The sequence below is a fragment of the Mus caroli genome, chromosome 8, assembly GCF_900094665.2.
Source record: "Mus caroli chromosome 8, CAROLI_EIJ_v1.1, whole genome shotgun sequence".
NCBI classification, from domain to species: Eukaryota; Metazoa; Chordata; class Mammalia; order Rodentia; family Muridae; genus Mus; species Mus caroli.
The window spans coordinates 53,917,474-53,944,787 of NC_034577.1; the positions used below are offsets into that span (position 1 = coordinate 53,917,474).

At 44.9% G+C, this 27,314-nt stretch overlaps 1 protein-coding gene across 1 annotated transcript in view; it reads left to right on the top strand.

The window, feature by feature from the left end:
* The window catches only part of Sh3rf1 (SH3 domain containing ring finger 1), a 168,280-nt gene extending 147,500 nt beyond the window's left edge, over window positions 1–20,780 (top strand). Inside the window, exons 11-12 of the mRNA XM_021170485.1 lie at window positions 8,784–9,136; window positions 18,401–20,780. Of these exons, the coding sequence (XP_021026144.1) occupies window positions 8,784–9,136; window positions 18,401–18,569 (522 nt within the window). The 3' untranslated portion in view covers window positions 18,570–20,780. The remainder of the gene's footprint in view (window positions 1–8,783; window positions 9,137–18,400) is intronic.
* The last annotated feature ends 6,534 nt before the right edge of the window (window positions 20,781–27,314 follow it).

A 27,314-nucleotide genomic window follows, 5' to 3' on the forward strand; every position in this document is an offset into this window, starting at 1 on the left:
ATGCCAGTTCCAGGGTATCTCATACACACACACACACACCTAAAAGATAAAAAACAAATTTTTAAAAAGTTACTTGTATAGCACTTTCAACCACAGATCAGCAGGGTTCCTTGAGAGAGAGCACCTGAAATATAGGGGAGACCTCATCTTTCCTTTGGGGCTTGGCTTTAAATAAATACAGTAGGAAGCCGTTTTGAAAGATGTTGCTGTGCCTAGGCTTGGCGACAGGTGGTTGATACCAAGAATACAGTTGATAGCAATTAATCGTGGATAAAGTCAGGATGGTTGTGCCACAGCTTTGACGGGTTTGTTTGTTTTTTTCAGTATCCCATGTGTTTCCTATAAAGCCATGGTCCAGGGCTCTGAGCCACCTGGCTTTGGTGGTAATGTATGTTGCTCTACTTAAATGGCTGGAGAAGCCTGTAAATACAAATTTATAAGGAAATAAACTTCAGAGCCTGCTGACAAGTTAATATTTGATTAACTGTTAACATTAACTTTAAAAAATGAATGGTATCTGCTTCAGTGTTTATCATTAACTATGTTAAACTTGTACTCAGATGGACAAGTGCGACTTTGTGTTTTCAAAGAATAATCTTAATAGTTTGAAATGTTCGGGTTTGGGCACAGTGTCCTCGGTCACTTAGAACAGGGCTCGCTAGATGAGGACTTACCCTTTTGGGTGGACCCAGTGTTCAATCTGGGAATCTTCCCGAAAGGGGACAAGATGGAGATCAGTAGCTCACAGGTGGAATCACTGCCGTGGAACGCAGAAGGCCAAGAAAGAGAGGCCAGGAGGCAGGCTCTCCCCTCTCCATGTTCACGTGGAAGGTCTCCCTACAACACTTTGATTCTAGGATCTGGGTTCTTCTTCCCACAAAGTTGGAGGTAACTTCTTTTGGTGGCCACTCGTAGATGACATTGTCATCCCCTTGACTGTCCATTGGTGAAAAATGGCCTCTTCCGCTTTTAGGACACAGCAGCAATTGCAAGTACCATCTCTCCAGATGGTGGTCTTCCCTCTGTAGTCAATTCTTAGCGTATCGGAAGTCCGTAGAGCTGTACATAGAGCAGAAGTACAGAGAGCTGTATCTATCTCCCTGTGCCCTCCCTTCATCCTCCGAAGCCCCTAGAACATCCAGAGGTATTTTTCAGACCTGAAAACTGTGCTCTCAGCTCTTCACTTATTCCTTTTGTCACAGATTTCAAATTTCCCCCCTCTTAAACCTGTTCCAGACTCAGTGTAGACCCTTCTGGATGATATTAATTCAGTAATTCCGTGATCACCGACGCTTGCACAGACGTGCCTCCTTAGGGCTGAAGTGTAGCTGGGCCCGCTTCATCATATCAAGGGAGAGGTTGCCAGGTGCCACACATTGCCACGGCACTTCTGCTGTTATTTATTGGTAGTAAAGCCTTCTGGAAGCTTCCCCTCCTTAGAGTGTCATTTCCGCCTCTACGTGCTTGTAAACCTTCCTTTAATGTCATCCAAGAAGTTCCCAGATGGTCTGCAAATTGCTTTAGAGCAGCTAGAAATGACCACTTCTAACAAAAAGAAAATTCCAGTCAGGAAATAGGATCTTTGGTCTGCATGGAGTCCTAACTTTCTAACAGGGTGGGTCAAGGGACCACCCCTAGGAAGGTGTGCTCGCCTCAAGTCACGATAATGAGTTAGATGAGATAATAATTCCCGTAGAGAGATGCTGTTACTTTCCCATCCTAGAATTCGGGCCTCCTAGCGAGGTTCCTACAGTCTGCGGTGAGGTTACAACAGTCTGGGACTGCCGCCCTTTCTAACCCACAGAGGCCCAGCTTTCCTTCCTTATTTTTTCTGTCTTTTCTTTCTAAGTATGCATTCTCTGATCCATAGGCTTTCTTACTTTTCTCTAAAGCTTCCTTCCCTGGCTTGAGCTACTTGTCCAGGATGCCTGACCTACTAGTCAGCTTATCTTTGAGGCCCGAGGCATGACTTGTCCCTTCTCCTGCCAAGCGGCTGCTGGGGCTAGTGCCCGTCTTCCTGTGTTTTCTTTTCATCTCTAATATAGTTGCCCTGAGTCCTCTGTTAAAGTCACTTCTTAAATTCTTTTCCTAATGAAAAGTTAAGAACCCCAAGCAGGGAACCCAGTTGCCCTGGTGTCCTGTAGCAACCACAGAGGACACCCCCCCCCAAAAAAAGCCCCTTCTGACAACCCCTCATCTTCTTTTGAAAATTGGAGCTGGGCTTACCCTTCTTTGCCTATTGAACTGACCCTGATTCCAGACTCACCCAAATTGCTCAGAAGTTATTAATTTGCACTTCCACTTTATCTTTGCCTGTGTGGTGGTGCCTCTCTCCTGATCTCTTCCCTTCTTCCACACCAGGGTTTGTGCACCCCTTCGGGTACAGAGATCTCCCTTCCCTTTCGTCCTCCTAGCTGAGAGCCACTGTTCACCCCAGACAGGAGGTCTGTGTTCTTTTTGTTTCAAATGTAACCTTAAAATAGCCCTTTAATATTTTTTTCCTTAGAATTTTGGGAAGTTTAAGCTCATTCTGATTTTTAACCTTCTCCCATTGCAATGGGCCGTGCTATGTTCTTTGTGACAGTTTTCCCTTGATCTTTTTGTACGTGGCCTTTAAAACTTGGATCGCATTATGCCACTCCTTGGGGGCTCACACCAGGTCCTTTAGAGACCTTTCCGTTTTCATCTGCAGGATAATTTGCAATTGTAGGATTTCATTCTGAGGGTCCTCCCGATCCAACATTTCCCCCCTTTGAACTGGAGGCGATGCATTTGCTTTCTTTAAACTTTTAAAAATCGGTTCTTTTAAACTTTATCACAAGCTTCTCTGGGGGAGCACTTTCTTCTAAGTTCTTAGAATTTCTGAAATCTCTCCTGTCTGGTTTCTCCTTAACCGCCACCCCCATCCCCAGTTGGTCAGAATTAGAGACAAAGTTGGCTCTGCTTTCTGTGGCTTAAACTGTAGGGAATCAAAGGGAAGTGAATGGGGGATGGAGATGGTAGTGTGGGTTGTCTGGGGCAGAGCTCTGGGTAGTGTAGTATGGTACCCTCTGACCATGCCTTCCCTTATGAGATCGTATGTGGGGCATTCTGCTGCCTGGGAAAGGTATGGCTCTCTCTACCCACATCATCAGTAGGCTGGCACTGGGCTATCACTGGGATGCCACTGTATGTAATTCCAGGTCTACTTACACTCTCCTAACTGGGTCCATTCCTTTGACTAGTAATTCATCTGGGAGTCCTCTCCCACAGAGTCTCAGGAAAACGAGAAGCTATATTTTGTCCCAGGGTCAAAACCCTAGCCGTCTTTGGTATATTTACTTTATTTGATAATAAGCTCCTGAATTGTACTTTTAAATATTATCTCTGTTATAACCTATTTGAAATCCCAGCCCTGTCATTATTATTCCTGAGTTCCTCCGTGGTCACTGGCTTTACAGCTCTGTCTGAACTCATTTCTTGGGTTTCAGTTATCTTTGCTCTTCAGTGATGACAGTCTGCACAGCCATACATAGCTTTCTGGCCCCATGCTGGGGGTTCAAACTCAGGGCCTCACAGCTAGACCTCTCACCAACTGAGCTACATCTCCAGTGTCTGGACACTTTTCTAGGAGTGAGCACACAGACACCATTTAGTGCCCCAGCTCCCTCAAGCCCATAGTTCCTAGTGATTGTCTCCCTTACAGAGGGAGACCTGAGGCTGCTTGATGCAGACTTATGTTTGAAGGCCTTTCGTACGATCCTCACATAGAAGAGCCTGTCTCTTTTACCTTCTCTGGCCTCTTCCCTGGCTTCTTTCCTGTTTATTTCTTTGCTCAGATGGTTTTGTTGTTTTTTGTTGTTTTTCTTCCTTTTAGCTTTCTCTTACTGTCAAAAACAAGCTCATCTGCCTGTGTGTTTTGTTGGGAAACATTCTTGGGGAATCTATAAATGGCCGCATTCACAGTCTCTGCTCTTGCTGATAGCTGGGATCCAGACCTGGTCATCAGAATGTCTGTCTGTGCAGAGTTCAGCTAGGAGATGTGGGAAAGAAAGGCGGGGCGGGGTGGAAGTGGGGGAAAGGAGAGGGAGATGGAGAAAAAGGCAGACAGATAGACAGACAGACAGACAGACAGACAGAGGGGGAGCTGTGTCTGCTCTTATCATTCTGTGGAATAGAGTCTCTTTTCCACCACCACCCCCCTTGCTTGCATGGTGATTTTAGGCAGGCTTTCAGAGCTTCAGGCAACAGGAATAATTAATTCCTACCTCATCGGCTTGCTGTGAAGACTAAATATGGAAATCCCCCTGATAGCGTTTAACAAGACTCTCGAAACAGGTGGTGTTTAATCATCTCTAGAATTTCAGGAAGCTTCCTTGCCTACCCCAGCCTCATACCCCCCACAGCACCCCAGCCTCATGCCCCCCACAGCACCCCAGCCTCATGCCCCCCACAGCACCCCAGCCTCATGCCCCCCACAGCACCCCAGCCTCATGCCTCCCCACAGCACCCCAGCCTCATGCCTCCCCACAGCACCCCAGCCTCATGCCCCCCATACACACAGCACCCCAGCCTCATGCCCCCCACAGCACCCCAGCTTCATGCCCCGCCCCACACACACAGCACCCCAGCCTCATGCCTCCCCCTGCTTGGTTCTTGGGCAGAGGACCTGTTATACAGCCATGCTTGTTGCTGCTGTTAGATACAAACTGTCCTAGACACATCACGTTCCGGAGCTAAGCACATTGCCTGCTTCATCTTGAGTACTCAGAAATATTTGCTCCAAGTATGAGGGATCATTTTTAAGGACATGACTTAATATTTTTGAGATTCCTACCTAAGGATAATGACTCCTGCATAGTAGAAAACTAGTATATAAATTGGATCTGTGGGCCCAAGAAGACTCTTGCTAATGTCTCCATGTAGCTTAAATGGAATGAATGAATGAATGAATGAATGAATGAATGAATGAGGGATGAGGCCCAGCACTTCTCACATGTCAGAAAAATGCTCTTATTGAATTCTAAGCTTGTTTTTGTTTCATATGCCTTGGTATGTACCATGCATGAGTGAGTGAATGCATGTGAGTACGAGTGTGTGCAAGAGAGAGAGAGAGAGAGTGTGTGTGTGTGTGTGTGTGTGTGTGTGTGTATACATTCAAGTTTGTATACAGATAGAGGCCAGGCGTCAGTCTCCAGTGCTGTTCCTCAAGATCAGTTGTTCTTAACCTGTGGGTGTTGGCCCTGTTGGGGGTCAAAAAGCCTTTTGCATGAGTTGCATATCAGATATTTACATTAATGAATCATAGCAGCAGCAAAGTCACAGTTATGGCATAGCAATGAAATAATTTTACGGTTGGGAGTCACCACAACATGAGGAACTGTGTGAAAGGGTTGCAGCTTTAGGAAGGTTGAAAACCAGTGCTCAAGAGCTTCCACCTAGTGTTTGAGATATGATCATTGATCGGCATGGACCTTGCTAGGTTGGCCCTGAAGCTTTGGAGATCAGCTGCCTTCGCCTTCCCAGGCTACCGTGCTCAAGGTTTACCATAAGTTCTAAGGGTGGCACTCAGGTCCTCATGCCTGAATGACCAGCACTTTGCTAACGCAGCCATTTTTCCATAAGTCGGTTGGTTCTTTTTTTGAGGCTACATTTGAACAGGCTGGTCACCTCCTTAGGATCCTCTTGTGTTGGTCTCCCAAGGAGATGGGATTATAGGAGTGTATCACCAAATCCAACTAGAAAACATTGCACGTATAAAAGCAACTCTGATAGGTTTTTGATCCAGATACTTCTTTTTAAAAAGCAATACAAAACCCCCCCCCCAAAAAAACTTGATACTATTTATTAGTTGGTTGTTTTTTTTTTTTTGTTTTTTTGTTTTTTGTTTTTTAAGACAGTGTTTCTCTAAGTAGCCTTATCTGTGCTAGAACTTGCTCTGTAGATCAGGCTAGCCTTGAACTCAGAAATCTGCCTGTCTCTGCTTCCCAAATGCTGGGATTAAAGGCGTGGGCCACCACCGCCCTGTGTTAGTTGTAAATCATCAGATCTGAAATGATCCTAAAAACATCATTTCACCTAGGAATGGAACACCCACAGGAGACGAGCTATTGAGCTGCCTAATGAAAGACATGCACCACTTTTATATATGCTAGCATTATTTTTTCTAAATCACTTTACCCAAGTGCAATATTAATCCTTTCATGTTTTTCATTTTTGCTGTTGGATTTTGAAATAAGCAAAGGTGTCCTTAGATAGTAAGTGTCTGAACCTGCAGAATGATCTCTCTCAAGTGGCACATTGTTCTTCTAATAGAGAAAGCACCAGAACGCGTTATAAATAGCACTGTTCCTTGGAACTAGGGTCTCATCTTTTGTGTGTTGACACCCCTACCCCCAACCTTCTGCACCCCACCATGATGCTTAATCCTCTGCCTTCTGCTCCGTGGGTAGTCAGCATTGCTTGATGATGATAACACATCCCTTAGAAGTCATTAAAGCAAGTTGTGTTTAATGTCTTTAATCATTTTCAATGAACCAAGTCATCTTTCTTCTTAATCACTTTAGAAGCTGCTCCCTGAGCGCAAAGTCACTTATCTGATACTCTTTTGAGTGCCCAGATCTGAGCTTTTAAACAGCATCTTTAGCTGTGGCTTGCTGAGGTTGTAATTTATCAATGGACTTGATGTTCTCAGCCAATCTGTGGGCTCCGGGGATTAGACTGTGATTTCTCATATCATGACAGAAATAGCTGGATACTACATCTGGCGACCTTAGAAGTGGAAGCTATCAGACATCCTGCTCTCTCCCAGCACAGATGCCCTACAAGAGAAGTATAGCTATAGAATCAGAGATCAGGCTGCTTCACCAACCACAGTTTTATTTCCTCTGGATTTGGGAAACCCAAAACATCCCTCCCGGGTACTTAGTGACTACTATCCATTCCTCCCTTTATCGTACTCCCTCGAAGTGTTTTCTTGGGCTGCCCCAGTTCAGTGGTGCCCTACCCTGTCCCAGGCAATGAATTAGATACAGAGATAAGCACAGTCCTGTCACTACACCCAAGCTGGTACTCTGAGTCTGTAGAGTCCTTTATTGCAATGTGCATGCACTGTAGACTCTCAGACACTGTAACATACCATAAGAGAAGGAAAGCAAAATGCAGCAAGATGAGTTGAGCTCCCCCCCCCACACCCCAATGGGGTAAGAAGATGGGTAAGGAGATGTGTGGGATCTGCTATTTGTTGCCTGTCCTGAGAAGACCGGGAGATGACCCTAGCCACCACTCCCAGCCCCTTCCACTTTGCTTTTCCCATTTCCAGCCCATAGAACACCACACAATCTGAGCAGTGTTTATAAATGGAGACTGTGTGGTTTCTCAGGGATCCATGCTCCCCATCAGATAAATGACTGCTCTAGGCTCCTCCTGTTTTATGCTGTTCTATCTTTAGTGGAGTTGTGTTATTGTAGATAGAAATTCGTTCCCCAAGGGGATCTTTATTGGGTCGGACTAACTCATATTACAAAGAAGAATTCCTCAGTGCTCTGTCTGCTCTTGAGCCCTCACTCCACATTTCTGTTAATGGACTTTAATCCTAAGAAACACATCTCTGTGAAGCATGCCACTTCCAGGGTTTCCATTCAGGGGACTTAATTAACTCCATCGCTGCTGTCTGAGTGAAACGCTGTCAGAGATTTGACAATGACAGTGTTAAACCTGGTGACTGGGAAAGATGGTAGCAGATCTTGAGAATAGAGTAGGTAGCGCAACAGCTGGCTTTCTTTGTTGTTGTTTTGTTTTGTTTTGTTTTTGTGCAAAAAGGAAAGTGTCAAAAGAGATAAATTCAGGTTATGGTTTTTGGAGCATGAGGCGGTGTTAGGGGGAGGGGGGACTCTTATTTGTACCTTTACTTGCAGAAGGAAAGAAAGAGGAAAGAAAGATGCCCATGCACTGAAGCTCTCCTTAAATTTTGTGGTGTTGTCTCAGGGTTTGCAACCAAGGGACTAACTGCTTCCACAGTAGGACTGGTTTGGCTCCTGTCACTGTGGCTGGTTAAATGTAATCAAGGCAGTGACATGTAAGAAGTACTCTAGCCCTTGACTCTGAGCAGGGCATCTTTCCTGAGACTGATAAGGCTCCAGCATGTTGACCCGGAGTCAAGTATTACCAGGCTTGTATTTAACCCCGTGCAACAGTTGGCTCCCATAGCAGTAATCAGAGGTTAGGACAGGCAGAATTTGCAGAAATTAAACCCACAGTCTGAAATTTCCACCTTATTCTGCAGTATCTATTTGTGCTTTTATTACTCCATCGATTGAGTTTGTGTGTGTGTGTCTGTGTGTGTGTGTGTGTGTGCACATGCACACGCACGACGTAGTGCCTGTGTGGATGTCAGAGAACAGCTTGTTGTTCTTGGTTCTCTTTCTGCCACAGGGAGCGTGGGGATGGAACTCGGGTCTTCCGACTTGGCGCCAAGCTCCTTTACCCACTGAGCCATCTCAACGGCTACTTGTACTTTTATCAAAGTAAAGTACACATTGATTTAAAAAAAAGTTTTTGTTTTATATCTTTTTAATCTGTTTATCTTGCTGCCCCAGTAAAAGATAGTAATGAGCAAGAGAATTCCCAACACAAACAGAAGCAGGCAGGCAAAAAAGGGAGAAGCAATAAGCAAAAAGGTCAGCTTAACATCACACAAAGGCTACCCCAGAAAGTAACGAGTAACCCTGATGCAATCAAAAAGTGAATCAGAGTGCCGATCTCCAACTAATACCCATGTTTCTTTTTTTTTCTTTTTTTTCCAGAAAGAAAAAAAGGGCCTACTGAAGCTGCTTTCTGGAGCCTCCACCAAACGCAAGCCCCGAGTCTCCCCTCCAGCATCACCTACCCTGGATGTGGAGCTGGGTGCGGGGGAGGCTCCCTTGCAGGGAGCAGTAGGTCCTGAACTGCCGCTAGGGGGCAGCCACGGCAGAGTGGGGTCGTGCCCCACAGATGGCGATGGTCCAGTGGCCACTGGGACAGCAGCCCTAGCCCAGGATGCCTTCCACCGCAAGACAAGCTCCCTGGACTCCGCAGTGCCCATTGCTCCACCACCTCGCCAGGCCTGCTCCTCCCTGGGCCCAGTCATGAATGAGGCCCGGCCTGTTGTTTGTGAAAGGTGAGTCCCGCTGCTCTCAGAGAGAGAATGAAGACGTAAATAGCAAACTTAAGGCTAGAATTTTTATTCTGATCTAGAAGGTCATTTTCTACAGCGTCCTAAAATCTCAAGCCTGATTGGTAAATGACATAGGAGCTTGGGCTTTCTTTTTCTGTTACTTACCAACACACCAGTGTTTCCCCTTAGTTAACACTTAATTCATAGCCACGTGGTATCTGTCAATCACTAAGTTTCTAAGCCAATGGTTCTCAGCTTTCTTAATGCTGAGACCCTTTAATACAGTTCCCCATGCTAGGGTGACCCTCACCATGAATTGTTGTTACTACTTCATAAATGTAATTTTGCTACTGTATGAATCAGTTGTCCGGAGGTCACAACCCAGAGGTTGAGAACCAGTGGAATCCTTGGTCTTTTAAGAGCTTACACTATTACCTACTGGAGGTGAAACACCCACCCAGAGATTGTTTTTTTCCTGTTTTCTGAGCCAGAAGAACACAGCGTAGGTTCCCATGGCTTTCTTGGTTCATAGACTCAGAATGATGAGCATTCTTAGAGCGATTTTGGCTTTGAACAATGCTTACAAGTAGGGGTTCTGTTCTATGCAGTCATGGGGGGGGGCGGTGTTCTAGGGTTGTGTTAGGGAAGAAAACATACTAAGACAAGTATCTACCAGGAGGAAAACTGGAAAGTTCACTGCGACTCATTACCCGAGGAAGCAGCATGCAGTGAGCGCATTGAAATCTCTGTTCTGTTTTCCTATAACATAAACATTTAAGCCTCATCTGTTTTAGTGTCTCTGAACACACTGTTCCTTCTAGACTTGAATTGTAGAAGATAAACAAACTTCCAGTTTGGAGAGATGTTCTCTTCAGTTGGCATTCTCTCTGTTGCTGAGCTGGTGACGGTGGTAGTGTCCTCATGCTGCCGTGGCTAGACTCAAATTCCTGAACTCCTGCAGTGTCCACCTCGGCCAGCCTAGTGGCTGGCGCTCTTGCTGTGCACCACCATGCCTGACTTGTGATCTTGCTAGGAAATGGTCATTTAAAATGGTTTAGGCTGGAGAGCTGACTGAGCAGTTAAAAGCATGCACTGTTTTTGCAGAGGACCCAAGTTCAGTCCCCAGTCTCAGGGCAATCACTGCCTCTGGCCTCTTTGGTTACCTGCGTTCATGTGCACACATCCATACAGTCACACACATGCATACACACAACTCTCAAATAATAATAACAACAGCAAAATGACTTAAATTCACTTTGCCTTTGTATTTCAAATGGAACTGTATAAACATTTGTATTGAAGCCTCCTGATTTTATGGCACTTTTTTTTTTTCTTCGTGTTTTCGAGACAGGGTTTCTCTGTATAGCCCTGGCTGTCCTGGAACTCACTCTGTAGACCAGGCTGGCCTCGAACTCAGAAATCTGCCTGCCTCTGCCTCCCAAGTGCTGGGATTAAAGGCGTGTGCCACCACTGCCCGGCTCAGCATATTTTCAATTAAAAGTAAACTCTAAAAGTGGAGAGTAAACATCAAACAGCCTATGTTTATAAAGTACACTTTACTACACATTTTCATAAAGAGCTAAAAACTTTCTGTAGTGTAGCTCTGACTGATATTAAGCCAGTTTTGAAATGACACATTACCCTAAAAATGTTCCCTCCCGACACAGAGATCCTTCTGTTGCTCCTTGTCCATTGTGTTCTCAGTAAAGCTTTGAAACCGAGTCCTGGCTTCGCTCAGCTTTGATTCTGGAGTCAGCCTTCCTCCTGCAGAGTCCCAGTGCTGCTTTCCAGGGACACTGCCTCCTGTCCCTGGAGCTAGTCCAGCTACTGTGTACTTACATCCAGTCACAAAGCCTAGCTCTCCCCCTCTAGGCATTGAGCTGCAATTTTCCCTCATGCCCTGAGGCGCTTTGCTGCCCGGCACCCCCACCCCCAGCCCTTTGTGGAATCTGTGACTATTTGGAAGGATGGTTCACATTGCCCACAGTCTCCCCAGGCCTTGGCTAGGCACGGCTGCCTCCCACCACCCCCATTGTGCATTCCTTTTCAGTCGCCAGATGTCCGTGATCTCTGTGGCTTCTGCGTTCCCGGTCTCTCCTCTTAAAAGGCTCTTTCTAACAGCAGGCTGGGCCTTTCAGGCCATCTGAAAGCAAAGCTGCTCACCAGACAGGTGATGGCGTTTTTGGGAAGGAGAGAGGCACATCAGATAGGGAACGTGAAGAATTTAATGACAGGACAGATGGACCCGGGCACTTTGGAAATCTCTGGCAGGTTTTTATATGACCATTTCAATTTTTAGGAGAGGGAAGGGGGTCCTTAGAAAAGATTTCAGCCCAACTTTATATTTTTATAATCCATATGCTCAATGGAATATTAAATGTAATAGCCGGCAACTTTCCACCGCCCTTTGCCTTCACACAGCGATGGTAATGGTATTTATTTAACGTGGATGCTTAAGTCCACCTGACTGTAAAAACAATGGGAAACTGTGTAGGAAAGCCATCCATTATCCCCTGAGAATGAAGGGTTTTGGTTAATAGAGAGCTAGCAAGCATGTCATTAAGGGATTACCTGTTTGCATATTTCAAAACTTCCAACACAAGGAGAAGCACTTAGAGCCTCAGATGGAGGAAGTGTGATTCCGAAAGCACTTGAAGTGTTGAGTCCCTTCACCCACAGGCTACAGAGCAGCAGCACTGGCCCTGGCCAAATGCAGCAGCCCTGGGTTTGTCCTATGGGACTCGGAGAGATTTTCATGCAAGCCTGTCTCAGAGCGTAGTGCTAAGACAGATTGAGCCCACATCCATCTGCAGAGTGAAGCAGGAACAAGTGAAAACTCCCCTGTCCTGCCACAGCCCGAATTCCTCCATCACCAGAAGGGGGGGGGGGGGGCTAAAGGGTTTTTTTTTTGTTTTGTTTTGTTTTTTTTAAAGTGCTGTCAGTGGACAGGAACAGTCACGTGACGTAGAGAGGCACAGTCTCAGAATGAGGAAGGATGAACCTTGAAGTGTGTTGACAGGTCCTGGTGTCAGCTGAGAGAAATTCTCCTGGGGAACAAAGGGATTCTTTTGTGTTTGTGGGAGAGACTGCGCAGAAAACAAGCAAGAAATAGCCTCATCTCCTGGAGGCAGAGGCTGTCTAATTGATGACAGCAAAAATAATAGAACAAATATTGTTAGGATCTGTTTTAGAAGGATGGAGGAAAAATAATTTGGAAATTGCAAGGTAGGAAGAAACAGTTTCAGAAGAGACAGAAAATAAAAGTATGTTTGACAGTTTTCACACACACAAATGCACACGCACACGTGCATACACGCACACGTGCATACACGCACACGTGCACACACATGTGCCCACATGGCTTAGGAAAGGGTCACAAGTCACCTTTTCCTGTATGTATTTTTTTTTAATTTTTAATATTTTTTATTACATATTTTCCTCAATTACATTTCCAATGCTATCCCAAAAGTCCCCCATAGCGCCCCCACTTCCCTACCCACCCATTCCCATTCTTTTGGCCCTGGCATTCCCCTATATTGGGGCATATAAAGTTTGCAAGTCCAATGGGCCTCTCTTTCCATTGATGGCCGACTAGGCCATCTTTCGATACATATGCAGCTAGAGACAAGAGCTCCGGGGTACTGGTTAGTTCATCATGTTGTTCCAACTATAGGGTTGCAGATCCCTTTAGCTCCTTGGGTACTTTCTCTAGCTTCTCCATTGGGAGCCCTGTGATACATCCAATAGCTGACTGTGAGCATCCACTCCTGTGTTTGCTAGGCCCCTGCATAGTCTCACAAGAGACAGCTATATTTGGGCCTGTATGTATTTTTAAGTTTAGGAATTAAAGCAATAAATACATAGCCTACAATGGAAAAGAATCGTGGTCTTTGATCAGGGATTAAACCAGCATACCCAGGACTATTCCAATTGGATAGTGGTAGATTTGCAGAAAGGCAGTCGAGCTTAAACAGCATGATTAATTTCTTTGAGTCGGTGACAATGAGTCCACTGGGCGAAGCAATGGACATAATTTATTTGGACTTCGCACATGCTACGAAGCCAGCTAGTATGGTTTTGCCAGCAAAATACGTAATTGGATATTTGATTGCTGTGGTAAGTGACAGGAAGCAGGGAATGCTTAGTCGCTGGGACCAGGTTAAGAGAGTGCTTCTCAGGGTCACAGGGAGACTCATTATGGTCATATGAAGGGAGATTAGAAATGACACCATATAAACCAGAGATACCAGTCAAGTCAGGGGGAAAAAATGAAAAAAATAGAAAACTTTATGGTATCAGAAGATCGTCAGAGCCTGTCCAGGTGGGAGTTAGAATGCCCATGACCCACACACTGTCTATAGGGTGCCTTCTTCATACCACAATGGGAGTCTGTTTCTCCTGCTCCGTTCTTGTGCCTGTCATAGTCAACCTAGAGGTAGAAGCCCATTTAGAGCTGAAGCGAGCCACACCCAACAACCAGAATTCTGGTCAGCCCTTCTCTCCTCTCTCCCCTTCCTCTGGCTCCCTCCCCCTACATACATGCACTCTACCCCTGCTCTCTTGCATCTTCTCAATCACTTTCTCTGGGTCTCCCATGTTTTAAATAATATTTCCATTATTTTCAGTTATTTAATCATCTCATTTTTTAGTTGTTTAAATATAGTTAACCCACAGCCAGATATAATGCAGAGCGTGAGAGATCTTAGAACACTCAGTCCTGACTGGGGTGTCACCATCAAATCCCTCCCCTCAGGGCTCAGGGAACCCTGCAGAAAAGGAGGCAGAAGGAGTGTAAGAGCCAGAGGGGATGGAGGACAGGCGAGAACCAGGCTCTCTAAAGCTACCTGAGGTAAAGAGACTGAGGCAGCATGCACAGGCCTGCATGGTCTACACCAGGCCCTCCGTGTGCATTTTACGGCTGTGGTTTGGGGTTTGTTTTGTTTTGTTGTTTTGAGAGATTTATTTTATGTATATGAGTATACTATAGCTGTCTTAAAACACACTAGAAGAGGGTATCAGATCCCATTACAGACAACCGGTTGTGAGCCACCTTGTGGTTGCTGGGAATTGAAGTCAGGACCTCTGGAAGAGCAGTCAGTGCTGTCAACCACTGAGCCATCTCTCCAGCCCCAGTTTAGTGTTTTTTGATAGGATTCCTGAGTGTGCAAACCAGTGGGTCTCTGATTTGTGTGCCTTCTCTTGGAGCCTTTTCTATCTATTTGTCTTTTCCAACTCCCATATTACAGTTTTTGTTTTATCTCACTGTTTTATTTTGCTGTGTTGTATCAGGATCCCTTAGAAGCCTTTTCTAACGAGAGGCGGGGGGGGGGGGGATCCAGACAGAAGGGGAAATGAGGAGGAACTGAGGGGGGGGGGGGGGGGGGGGGATGAGAGGTGTTGAGGGAAGGAGCTGGGACAGTAGAGGAGGGGAACTAGAGTCAGGATATATCATGTGAGAATGCAATCTCTTTTCAATGGAAGGAAGACTAAAATCTAGTTAAAACTCACCCCTATTCAAAGGTACAGTCCACGGGCTCTGGGTGCCTTTACATTGATCGTGTGTCAGTGTCCGTCTCTAGAAAGTCTTCTGCATCGTACAGGAAGACCACATCGTTCCCAGCTGGTTTCTTCCCGTTTCCGTGGCCCCTGAAGTCTGTTCTCCTTTCTACACAATGGTTTCATATCAGTGGAGTCCTAGAGCACCTTTCCTTCTTCGTCTGATTCTTTTCTCTTAGCATGATGCTTTCCGGATCCCTCCATGTTGTAGCATGTATTAGAATTTCAGTGGCTTTTTTTTTTTTTTTAAGAACATTACACATTTTAAAAAAACTGCTTACTGAGTGGTTAGATCTCACTCATTCGATGTGCTTAGTAAGAATCATCTATGTTCTGCCTTTGGTCACATGAGGCAGAGAGACTTAATTCAGCATTATCCACAAGTCGAAAATAAATGAGACAGGAACACAGATGGTAAAAATACAGTACGGACCGTGCTAAGTGCCGTGAGAAATACACACACGGCCCTCTGCGGCTCAGTCAAGCGGGAAATTACTTCCAGCTATGGGGCTAGAGGTTTCCCAGGGGAGATTTTGAGCCAGGCCTTGAGAGATTGATAGGGCGTGGATGAGCAGAGATATTGTGAGAGAGATTCCCCATGCAAGGAGCTGTAGGAGCCAATATGTGGAGGAGGAGAAGCGGGGCTATGTTTGAAGAGACATAGGCAGGCTTCTTGGGGTGGGGGTGGGGGTGGGGTGTTTTGATTCTTTGCGACGACGATGGCTGCTATAGCTATAAAGCAGGATTACAGCCAGATCATTGAGGGCTTTGTGTAGCAGTGTGAGGATTAACCTTACAGACACTGAGAGGCCGCTAATGGTTTTCACAATGGGTACCTACAGGTGGCATTACTTAATATAAATATTTGAGTTGTGCATGGAATGGTTTGGGGACTGAAGGAAGTATAATACAAGAAGGGGGTGGAGCATAGTTAGCCCGTCAGCCAGATGACAGCGAAGGGGACCAATGGGGGTGCAGCTTTTGGAGGTGGCTCAGCAGGTGCCACAGATGGTGCAGAATGTAGCTCAAGTTCAAGACGTTCAGAAGTGCCAGGGAACCCGAATCACACAAGGGCGAGCATAAGCCAGTGAGGCAGAGGGCTGGGCGGCAGGTGTGAGGGCCTTCGCAGCTGCATATGACATCTGCTTGTGGATGTCTGTAAAGACTCTGCTTGGCAGGGCTTTTGGGTGCCTGGGTTCGCTGGGCTGTCCTGCCAGCATTTGGAGCTATGTGACAAAGGCTCAGTACAAACTGCTCCACGAGGCTCAAGGCCAGGGCCCGAGCTGGAAGGCCTCTAAGTGGAGTTCCTCGGTGCCGACACCTGGCAGTCCTCACATGACGCACAGCATGTCACAGTTTCCATTCTGCACATGGCTTCTCACTCCACCACTCCACTCCCCCTCGAGGTCTATAACTTAGCAATGAAAATTTGCTCCCAATGGGAACTTGGCGGGAAGATTATGTTCTTAGCCCAGCAGCCATCTCCGTGCTGAATTTTCTGACAAAATTGGTTTAGTGCGTTTTTATAAAATGCAAATATTAATCTAATTCCCTTAAAGTTTTTTAAACTCGTCTTGTTCCATTTTACCTTAAAGCCGCTTGCAGGCTGCCAGTCAGCAATGTATCTCGTGAGAGATCTACCCAGAATATGCTTTCCGTCAGTGGTATATTTCCCCCCAGAACTGCAAAGCTTTGCTTAAATTTTAACTCGCCCCAAATGGCAACTACATCATTGTGTTTTATGTGGACTTTTGGCCTGTTGGCATCAGACCTGAGAAATCACATCTGGGTTCTTCTTTTAGATCACTGCATGATGAAGTTGTTAGTTTGCTTTTAAAGTTGTCAGTGAAAGGGTTCCAAAACTCTATGTCATTCTAAAGTGTGGGAACTCCCAGTATCAGGACATTCTTTAGCTTGTGGTGTGAGTTCATCTGTTAGTTAGGGACCAGCTCGCTTCTTAAAATTCCCCTCCTGGAAGTACCAGACCCCAGCGTACTCAAGGAAGCCCTATGCTTGAAGTAGCTCACATGCTAGGGTTGAACTGTACATGTCGCTGTACCAAGAATGTCATTCTTTTGACCTTGTTGTGCTACTTATAAAATAGATTGTCTAACTCATTGAAGTCCCATTCTCCAGGGGAGGAGACTGAGGCAGTGTTAGCTGGCTCAAAGTTAAGGTGCTCTGAGTGACCATAAGACTGTGTCAGTTCCCCTTCACCCACAGTGCCTCTCCACTCCTTCCTGCTCTGCATTTGACTGACCTTATCTGTAAACTCATGTCTGAGCTGGCTGAACCTTTTCTTGGAAAGGATAAACCGAGCCAGCGCTATGCTTTTGCTGCAGACCTGGGAGGGTAGATTGGTACCCATGCCCTAGAGAGCAGAGTAATTGTTGGACAGCTACTTAGCTTTTGTGAAAAGTGAGCCCACTTGCTGTCTTCAATAATGTGGTGGGTTCTGGGTTTTTAATGGAATGGGGATTCAAGAGAGAACCAGGCTATACAGATGCTAGACCGGAGCTAGCGGGCCTGGTTTTAACGCAGCTCCTTCACATTATTGTTGACTAGTCTTGGAAAGACACTTTAGGCCCTCACATGGTGCCTGATTAGGGGTGTCCAGTGACCTCACCCATGCCAATTGATTGTCCCTGTCTTCAGTCACCTGGCCTCAGAAGTCACAGCCACTTTTGTACCATTTCTTTATCACACGGGGCATTGTAGAAGAAAATTGTGCATGTATGAGACTAACAGAGGCAGGGATAGCTAGAAGATGGCTACCAAACAAACACCAACAACAACCACCGCTTTGATTGGAAAGAACAAGGCAGAGGAAAGAGAGGGATAATAATATCTAGTAGAGAAAAGACTGGGTCAGGAGACCCAAAATAAGTCACCCCTGCCTGACTTCCTTAGCTGCTAATCATAACCCTGCCTTAGAGACCAAGGCATAGGGGCAGGGGGTTAAATGATGGTAATCCACAAGGCTGCTGGGCAGTTACGTACTAGCTAGGCTTCTTCCCACTCACATCTGCCTTGAGAACTAAGGGCAAGCGAATAGATAAGACCCAAGGAGATTGGAGTGTCAGCATCATTGCTGGCCATGGTGGGCAGAATTGAGCCCACAGTTCTCTCATTTCTGTGTAGACCTTGGGACCTCTCTTCCCAATGCAAGACTTGCCTATGGGCAGGCAGGCAGGCACTGCCTCCTGCATATCAAACCCTGAGTAAGGGATACTGAAGACAGTCCTCCAGATCTGCCCCAGGCAGCAGACCTGACACCTCACCTTGCCCGGCTCAGTACTGAGGCATAGCAGAGCCCACACTGCCTGCAAGAAGTCTTGGCTTGCTCAGCTGCTTGTCCTGGTCTCAGAAATCAAATCTACTTGTCTCTTCCTGGAGTAGAGGGTAGGACAGAAATGGTTTCCCTATTAAGAATCCACACAACACATATCCTTAGGTATAGCTAAAATACAAATACTGAAGGCAGACAAAAATGTCTCTCCCTGTGGAGGTCACTCACAAACACCAGCTTGACCATCATTAGTGGATGAACATGAATACCCAGCTCAGGCTTGGCTAAACAGAATTGCTGGATTTTGAGTTGCGCAAACCCTTGTAAATGGCTGTGTGAGTTCTATCGGTGTGGAGGCATGCTGTGAACTGACGGTGCACCGTTTTTATTGCTGATCTGAATAGTCTGTTTCTCTCTTACAGGCACAGGGTGGTAGTTTCCTATCCTCCTCAGAGTGAGGCCGAACTTGAACTCAAAGAAGGAGATATTGTGTTTGTTCATAAGAAACGAGAGGACGGCTGGTTCAAAGGCACGTTACAAAGGAATGGGAAGACTGGTCTTTTCCCAGGGAGCTTTGTGGAAAACATCTGAGAAGACGGGACACGGAGAGAGCTTATCATCACACCACGCGTGACTAAAGAGCACAAAGCAGTTTCATAGAAAGAGCACATCTGTGGACTTCCAGATCTTCAAGAGCCGAGCAGAAGATGGGCACCTGACTCCAGAGCCCCGGCCTGGTTACCCCAGGGGCAGAGGGAAGGAGGACACACCTGTGTGGGTTCCGTCTCTCTGGGTTCTGATGTGTAAAGTGTGCCTTGTAATGTCTAATGGACTTTACAGATAAATGTCTTTTTTTTTTAAGATGTATAACTAAAATGGACAATTGTTTACAAGGCTTAACTAATTTATTTGCTTTTTTAAAACTTGAACTTTCTTGTAATAGCAAATTCTTTGGGTTATGGTTTTTAGAAAATATTAATTTATGAAATGACGGTTAAGGAGAAGCTGGGTTCTCTCCTGTCTGTTGAGAGCAAGAGATTCTTTTTGACATAGACTGCATCTCCCCCTCCCCTGCTTGCTGCCCTCCTCCCTGCCGTTATATTTGGCTCCGTTTAGACCAAAATGCCAGTTTTCCAAACAGCTGAATCAGTACCAGGATGGACCTGGGGAGGGGAGACGGCAGACTCCAGGTAGAGTTAGTAGGTCCCCATCTGTCTGCTTTGATCAGAAATCAACCTGAAGACCTAATCCTCGATTTCATTTTTGTGGGTTTTTCATTTTCCTGAAACGAAGTAGGTAAAGTAAGAAGCAAACTAAAGCACAACCATTGACTGGAAATACGCCGTTTGTCTGCTAGCACAAGCAGCAGCGCGGTGGGAAGTGAGAGAAACTGAAGTGGTAGTCTCTGTGTGTGAGTGGCTTTGAACTGTAGTTCCCATTCTATCCCCAAGTGATCTGCATGCCCAAGACACAGTAAAAGTTTGTGAGACAGTGGTGGTAAGAGATGCACTCGTGTTAAAGTCAAAAAGGCTGTAAGAAACACTGTGAACATTTCCACTCATTCATCGTGATTTCTCCGCCATCTTGCATGTGTTACCGGATTCCCACAGTGGTGTGGACTGTGCATGGTGTGTGTATTTCATAGCAATTTTCACTCAGAACCGACCGATAACAGGAGGTTTAACATACACAGCGATCTCTTCCCTGCCCCTGCTCCCCACCACCACCACCACCACTACTGACCGAGATGTCTTAAGTATGTTTGCTCCCTCTCGGGTGAAGGCACCCGTTAGCCAGCACACCAGTAGTTAAAATGCTTATCCACGTGTGACCTCCCAGCGGACGGATGTGAAGGGCGAGCTTATCTGGGAGACCACTCGCTCCTGGGACTGTTCAGCAAGGCTTGCTGGGAGTGGCTGTGCCCACACCTTACAATTGTGGCAGGGTCTGACTGAGCCCATCTTTTTATATCCATCCTTTGATGCCCTCTTCCAATTCCACCCCAGCTGTGGTTCTGGCTAGTCCTGAGAGCAGATAGAGGGAAGACAGCCTGGTGGTGAATGACCTTGTTTTATGGTTCTCTTCTGGGTAAGAGAGTAAGGAAGTCAACGGCCAACTTTTCCTTTTTGTTTTTTTAACTTTAAGATAAAAGTAGCTGGGAAATATTGACATGAACTGAAGAGTCACAGAACGGCAAGAGATCCCATTGTCTTAAAGAGATACGTAATGTGGTTAGAAGTGGAATCATTCCTGTTAACCGATTTTTTTATATATATATAAAAAACACTGTATATTATGTTCCTTTGTGTTGAATTTTTTTAAAGAAATACTTTACTTGGATATTCATGTAATATATAAAGGTTTGGTGAAATGAACTTTAGTTAGAAAAAAGCTGACATCAGCTTTCATGTGTGTGAGTCGACACCAATGTGTCATAATATTCTTTATTTTGGGATATTAGTGTATTTTATAGAAATTTTAAAAAAACAAAAAGACTACTACAAGTTAAGATGATTTCTTTTTTTACCTGTCTTTTCTCCATATTTTCAGCTATGTGATTGAAGTATCCGTGGTACTAGCTTCCTGGTATAACGTTGGTTAAACTCTCATCTGTTGGTAGATCACTAGGTGATATAATGTGTGGGTTTTGTATTGGGCTTTTTGGAGACAGTAGATGGATGTTGTAACAAGGGCTTGTCACACCGTGGTGGGGATGAGAAATCGACAGTTTCTCATGCCTTTTATGTTAATTTTGAGGACTGGATGAAAGGTTTCGTTATTAAAAATTGATGTTCAACCCTTCTAGGCCCTTTTTTTTTAATCAATCTTTGAAGAATTTGCGCCTTAAAATGAATAAGAACCTCTTGGAGGTGAAGAGGCGGCTCAGCTGTTTAAGAGCCTGCACCGTTCTTGTGGGGAACCTGAATTCAGGCCAGACCACCACAGCTGCCTGTACCTCCAGCGCCAGGGATCCCAGGACTCTTGCCCTCTTCAGCACAGACACTTTGGACTTAATTTCTAGTTGGTGACACTCCAAATGAATCTCAGTCTGAGGGTGCTTTCTATGAGGGTTGGCTTGATGGTGATGATTTTTTTTTTCTCTCAAACTAACTTTATTCCCCAAGAAACTTAAACTCTTCAATGAGTTCTGGGTCTCCTAAGACAGTGTGTAACACTTGCTGAGCTTGGTCCCTCCAGGTTCCTAAAATAACCCAGCAAGTGTTTGATTTCTAAGCGTGGGTGTAGCAGGCCCACAACCAAACACATAGTGTGGCGTGGGAACGCTGTCTCTCAGCTCACCAGGATTTTAATCTCCCACAAGATCAAAGGTCCACGTACATCTCGTTTAAAAATATATTTCTCTATTGACTTTAGGCTACCATATCAAATCACTCCTAAGAATTAAAGATCAGCAATTTTGGGTTGTATTATAGCTTTGCCAGAAGTTCCCTCTGTAATTGCCTGTGTAAGCCAATTGTGACGCAGTCCTCTCTTCTCATGTATCCCACTAGTGAATGTGAGGGTCAGAGGAAAACGTGTTTTCTTTCTTTCATACTTAATTTGTTTATTGACAACTATACTACATATATAGTATGTGTGCCAAAGCACACATGTGGAAGTCAAAGGGCAAATTTGTGGAATCAATTTTCTCCTACCTTCACCTGGCAGGCCTGGATTGTAAATACCTTCACTTGCTGAGCCATCTAGACCTTTATCATCATCATCACCATCACCATCATCATCACTACACATGGTGCAGGAGCATGCACAGTGATCAGGAATCGTTCTCCCACTGTGTCTTCTGGGAGTCTAACTTGGATCATCCTGTTTACCCAGCAAGTATTCCCACTGAACCATCTCGCTGGCTCATATGGAGTTATTTGTAATGTGTTTTAAAACCCCAATTAAACTGGCCTTATCTAGTAGGATCCAACTGAAAATACTTCAAGAAAGGGAACCTGTCTGCCTCTGAAAAGAAACTGGACAAGATTAGCCAGTGTCCAAGTTTGGCAGAAGGGAGTGACCTTGCTGTGGATCCAGACTGTGGGGAGTGCTGGGGACTTTGCTCTGCCTGTCCCACAGGCCCTTATCAGCAGACACATGAAGGAGCTATTTGACTGAGAAGTGACCAGCCAAAGTAAACAGTAACAGTTTTAATATACACAGTGTTTCCTATTACAGTTAACCCTTGAACGATCCAGTTCTGAACTGGGCAGGTCCCTGTAGATACAAGATTTAGAGATTTGTAACAGTTTGTGGGGAAAAAAAAAAAACATAAATGACAGACCATAAAACCTAGCACTGTCAAGCAAAAACAAAAAGCATACCATGTATGGTGATAACATTTACTATCATAAAATACACACAGATCTGTTATTTTAAAAGTTAAAGTTTTATCAAAACTTACATAAACACAGACTAACACAGACTGTCCAAGGTGCTATTTGCAACGGAAATGAAGAAATGAAAACAGAAAAAAAAAATAGGAGAAATGTTTATAGATATAAGATGCAGCATAAGCCATAACTGCATAAAAGCGCCCACAGAAGATGCTGCAGCAATCCAGTGGCCACCAGTGTTGCAGTGCGCCCAGGAGTTGAAGCTCCTGCTTAGTCACTGTGTGAGCACGTGATCAACACATGAGCCTGCCTCTTGCCAGAAAGTAGTGAGCAGTACTTGCAGTGGTGGCCCACGGTGTTTGTACATATCACAGTAAAACATGCAACATATATGCTAATCAACTATTGATGCCTGTAGCAAGGCTCCCAGTCAACTGTAAGCTATTGGTCTTTGGAAAGTTCTATGTAGGATTTTGAGTCCATGAGGAAGTTGGCACTCTTGACACGTACATTGTCCACTGTCAGAAGATCCTGATTTAACTGTCTAGATTCCCATTTCAGAACACCATACAGATCTTGCACAGGGTGAATTTTTGTCTCACACAAGGATCAGAGGTTCCGGTACTGATATGAAAGGGAACAGCAGTTGGCATTAATCTTTGAGTCCCCATTCCGTATATTTGTACAGGATCAGACTAAGTAGTTTAAGTCAACTCTCAATTTAGTCTCCAAAGACAAGGGAGTTATCCCAGCTGCGATCAGTGAGCCTCATACCACTGCTATTGCGTTCACCTGAGATTTAAAAAGAAAAAAAAAAAAAAAAGGTTCTAAGATGTGGCCAACCTTGGAGTTGAAGCTTGCAAGGTCAGATTGCTTGTAAAGGTATTTGAGAGAGGGAGAGACAACGACAGAGACAGACAGACTCTAAAGTGAGAAAGCCTTTCTAAATATGATTCAAACCCAAAAGTTGTAGAAGAAAAAAATAGTAATTCGACTACAGAATATTTGATAATCTACATGCTAAAACACCATAACCAACATCAAAAGAATAATGGGGAAAATGTAATTCAGTGATTTTTTTTTTAACCTGTGGGTCATGACCCCTTTGGGAGTTGAATGACCCTACAACAAGGGTGGCCTAAGACCACTGGGAAACATGAATATTTATGATTCATAAAGGTAGCAAAAATTACAGTTATGAAGTAGCAACAAAAGTAATTTATGGGTGGGAGGGAGGGGTCAGCACAACATGAGGAACTGTATTAAAGGGTTGCAGCCTTAGGAAGGTTAGAACCGCTGCTGCAGTTCCTGTAGCAGACAAGATAAAGGCCTGCACTCGTAAAGAGCTTCTATGCATAAGAAAAGAACAAAAAGAAAACAAAGGCAAATGACTTGGGACAGAACCTGCCTTTCTCTTATCCTTTCTCCTCTGCTAATAAATAGGATCTGGGTTACTCTCTGGGAAGCTCATTTTGTAGTTCCCCTTCAAGTTAGGAACAACTGACTTCCTAGCTAGGTTTGGTTGTCATCATGGTAGGCATGGTATGGTTGTGTAGCCCAGGCTGGCCTCAAACTTGGGATCTTCCTGCTTAGCCTTCCCTGTGCCAGGATTCTAGACATACATCATCATGCCCTAGTCTACTGGGTTCTTAATATACATTAAAATGTTAAAACAAACTGTGTTAGAATATTCTTGGAGTAGGTGCCCACCCCTTGTCATTTTGTGCGTTTGCTGTTTCCTACCCTTGTCTCCAAGTATACCATGTAGCTGGGATGGTCATAGTGCAGCAACGATCCTGAGCCATGTTTTGTATTTTTACGAGCCGTTCATTCAGATATTGCTACAAGAAGAGAAGCCCAGGAAAGCCCTGTTTATTATACTCAGAGGCTCTAGAGAGTTCAAAAAGCAGGATGCAACAGTCAGGGTCACTAAAGGAAAAATATTTACAAACACACACACCAACACCAACTCAGAGTGTTCAGGAGGTAGAAGAGAGGAGTAAAGGGAATATTTAGGTCAGAATTGGATGGGATTGGATGGGATTTTTGCAGGAAATCCAAGTCAGACAGGATGAACAGTTCGAGTAATTTCATCAGCTTTAGGCTGCTGGGTGGTCTCTGGATGCCTGGCACCTGGCCCTGGGCAATGAAGACAAAGGAATGCTGGGGTGCCCCTGAGTAGAGATCTAGTGCTAATGGGGCTTGGTTAGTTTGTGTATCAAGTGCATGTTCTCACAGGGCCTTGGTTATATTAGAAACTGCTCAGCCCTTAAAAGAGCAATTTCTAACAAACCAGAGAGAGAGAGAGAGAGAGAGAGAGAGAGAGAGAGAGAGAGAGAGAGAGAGAGAGAGAGAGAGAGGCTGTGTGCCTGTGTGTCTGTGTGTGTCTCTATGTCTGTGTACCTGCCTAAGCAACCATGTGCATATGGAGATCAAAGGTCAACTCATGGAAATCTGTTCTCTCCTCTCCTTCTGTTATATGGGTCCCAGCCATCAAACTTAAATCATCAGACTTGATGTGAGCAGCTTTATCCAGAGCCATCTCTTAAGCTCTCCTTTTCTTTCTTTCTTTTCTCTCTTCCTTTCTTTGTTCTTTCTTTCTCTCTTTCTTTCTCTCTCTTTCTTTCTTTCAGATGTTGAAGCATCATAACACAGAGATTATGGGGAGAAGCAGCTAAAACGAAAAGACACTTGACGTGTAAAATGGGAACCTTATATGGCAGAAGCTTTCTAAGTTATGTACATATAAGAGGCCATCTAAATGAAGTCACCAAATAATGGAGATGAAGTACCAAGTGGCCATCCCTTGTCACCAGTTGAAGCTTCCAGCTCTGGGAATGTTTTACATCTAATCGAGTTGTTGGACAAAGGGGTTCATAAGCTCCTCAAACATCCAGGTTGTGGCCAAGACTGTGGGTTGCTCTCCAAAAATGGGCAGCAAGGCCCCCATGCTGAAGACAACGCCCACATAACTCATTGAACATGAAGAGGTCAAGCTACACAGTGCCTTCCACCCCAATATTCTAGTGTCGCTGGTACAGGAGGGCATTCTTCAGACGACCAAAGAGAAATGTAAACACCAACCCAGCTACAAACTGTTTCCTCTATAATGGCATCCAACCAGCAATCTATGCTTGGGCAGTGGAGGCACAAAGCTCTGGAGAGTAATCAAGCCATACCTGATTTGACTCGAGACCCACTCCTCAAGTCAGACCCCATACCCAACGATGCTTGGGTGACCAAGAATCTGAGACTAGATAGCCCAGTGACTAAAGTAAAGGCAAATATAACTGTCTTAGTCAGGGTTTCTATTCCTGCACAAACATCATGACCAAGAAGCAAGTGGGGGAGGAAAGGGTTTATTCAGCTTACACTTTCCACATTGCTGTTCATCACCAAAGGAAGTCAGGACTGGAACTCAAGCAGACCAGGAAGCAGGAGCTGATGCAGACACCATGGAGAGATGTTTCTTGCTGGCTTGCTTCCCCTGGCTTGCTCAGCTTGCTTTCTTATAGAACACAGGACTAGCAATCCAGGGATGGCACCACCCACCATGGGCCCTCCTGCCTTGATCACTAATTGAGAAAATGCCTTACAGAGCTCGATCTCATGGAGGCATTTCCTCACCTGAAGCTCCTTTCTCTGTGATAACTCCAGATTGTGTCAAGTTGACACACAAAACCAGCCAGTACAATTACCATTCTTAAAAAACAACAGCAATAAAATAACTCCTGATAACATTCTGGTACATTCAGTGGTAAATAGATCAATGTCTTGCTCAGCCATCATCAGAGACACTTCCTCCTGCAGCAGATGGGAACAAATACCAAGACCAACAGATAGCCATTACACAGAATCTAAGAGTCCTTAGAACACTCATCCCTAAATGGGATTTCTCCATTAAATCCCTTCCCTCCGAGCTCAGGGAACGTTGTGGAAGAGGATGCAGAAAGAGTAAAAGCCAGAGGGGATGGCAGACAGCAGGAGAGCCAGGCCCTCTGGGTCAACTGAGCCAAGCTCATATGAACTCACAGGGACTGAGGCCAAAATCAAGGCATCTATCTACACGACGGCTTCCAGGATAGTGTTTTTATGGGATTCCCAAGTGTGTGAATGAGATACTCAGTATCAATATTACAAATGATACCGCTTATTCTTATTTGTTTTGGAGACAGAGTCTTGCTAAGTAGCCCAGGCTTGCCTGGAATTCATTATCTTGTTTCTGGGGCTCAAAAGTGCTGGTATTAAAGGTCATGACCTAACTACAGTATTATATGTATATTTTACATAATTATATATGTAAAATATTGGAAACAACTTGATTTTCCCTAATTAAAAAAAAAATTGTTAAGTGTGTCCTTCTTATGTTTGAGATACCCGATACCCCACATGGCTGTGGAGACTTTAATGTGGCTACCCAGACTGCAGAACCCTATACCTTGTTTGTTTGTTTGTTTTGTTTTGTATTTTTTCGAGACAGGGTTTCTCTGTGTAGCCCTGGCTGTCCTGGAACTCACTCTGTAGACCAGGCTGGCCTCGAACTCAGAAATTCGCCTGCCTCTGCCTCCCAAGTACTGGGATTAAAAGAACCCTATTCCTAATTAGACTTTATTTAACTAATTCATATTTAAATAGCCACAGTGGGAATAACTGCGGAATTAGACAAATGCAATTTTAATGAAATACAGCTTATTTGTGTCTGATTTTGGGGGCTGGGGGCCGGGGGCTGCAGCCAGGGTCTCACAAATGCTACACAAGCACCCTCCCACTGGGTGTCATCGCCACCCTTTTCCATTTTATTATGAGACATGGCTACCTAATTTGCCCAGGCTGGTCTCAGTCTTGGACTTGTCCTGCCTCTGCCTCTGAAATATGCTAACCCATTATAAAACTCTTTCTAAGATACTGCTTGAGTTAGGGAAAAACAAAACACACCCTGGATGCAGCTACTTTTAGGAAGATGTCAATTGAGGCGTTTTCAAATTTCCCCTTTGAT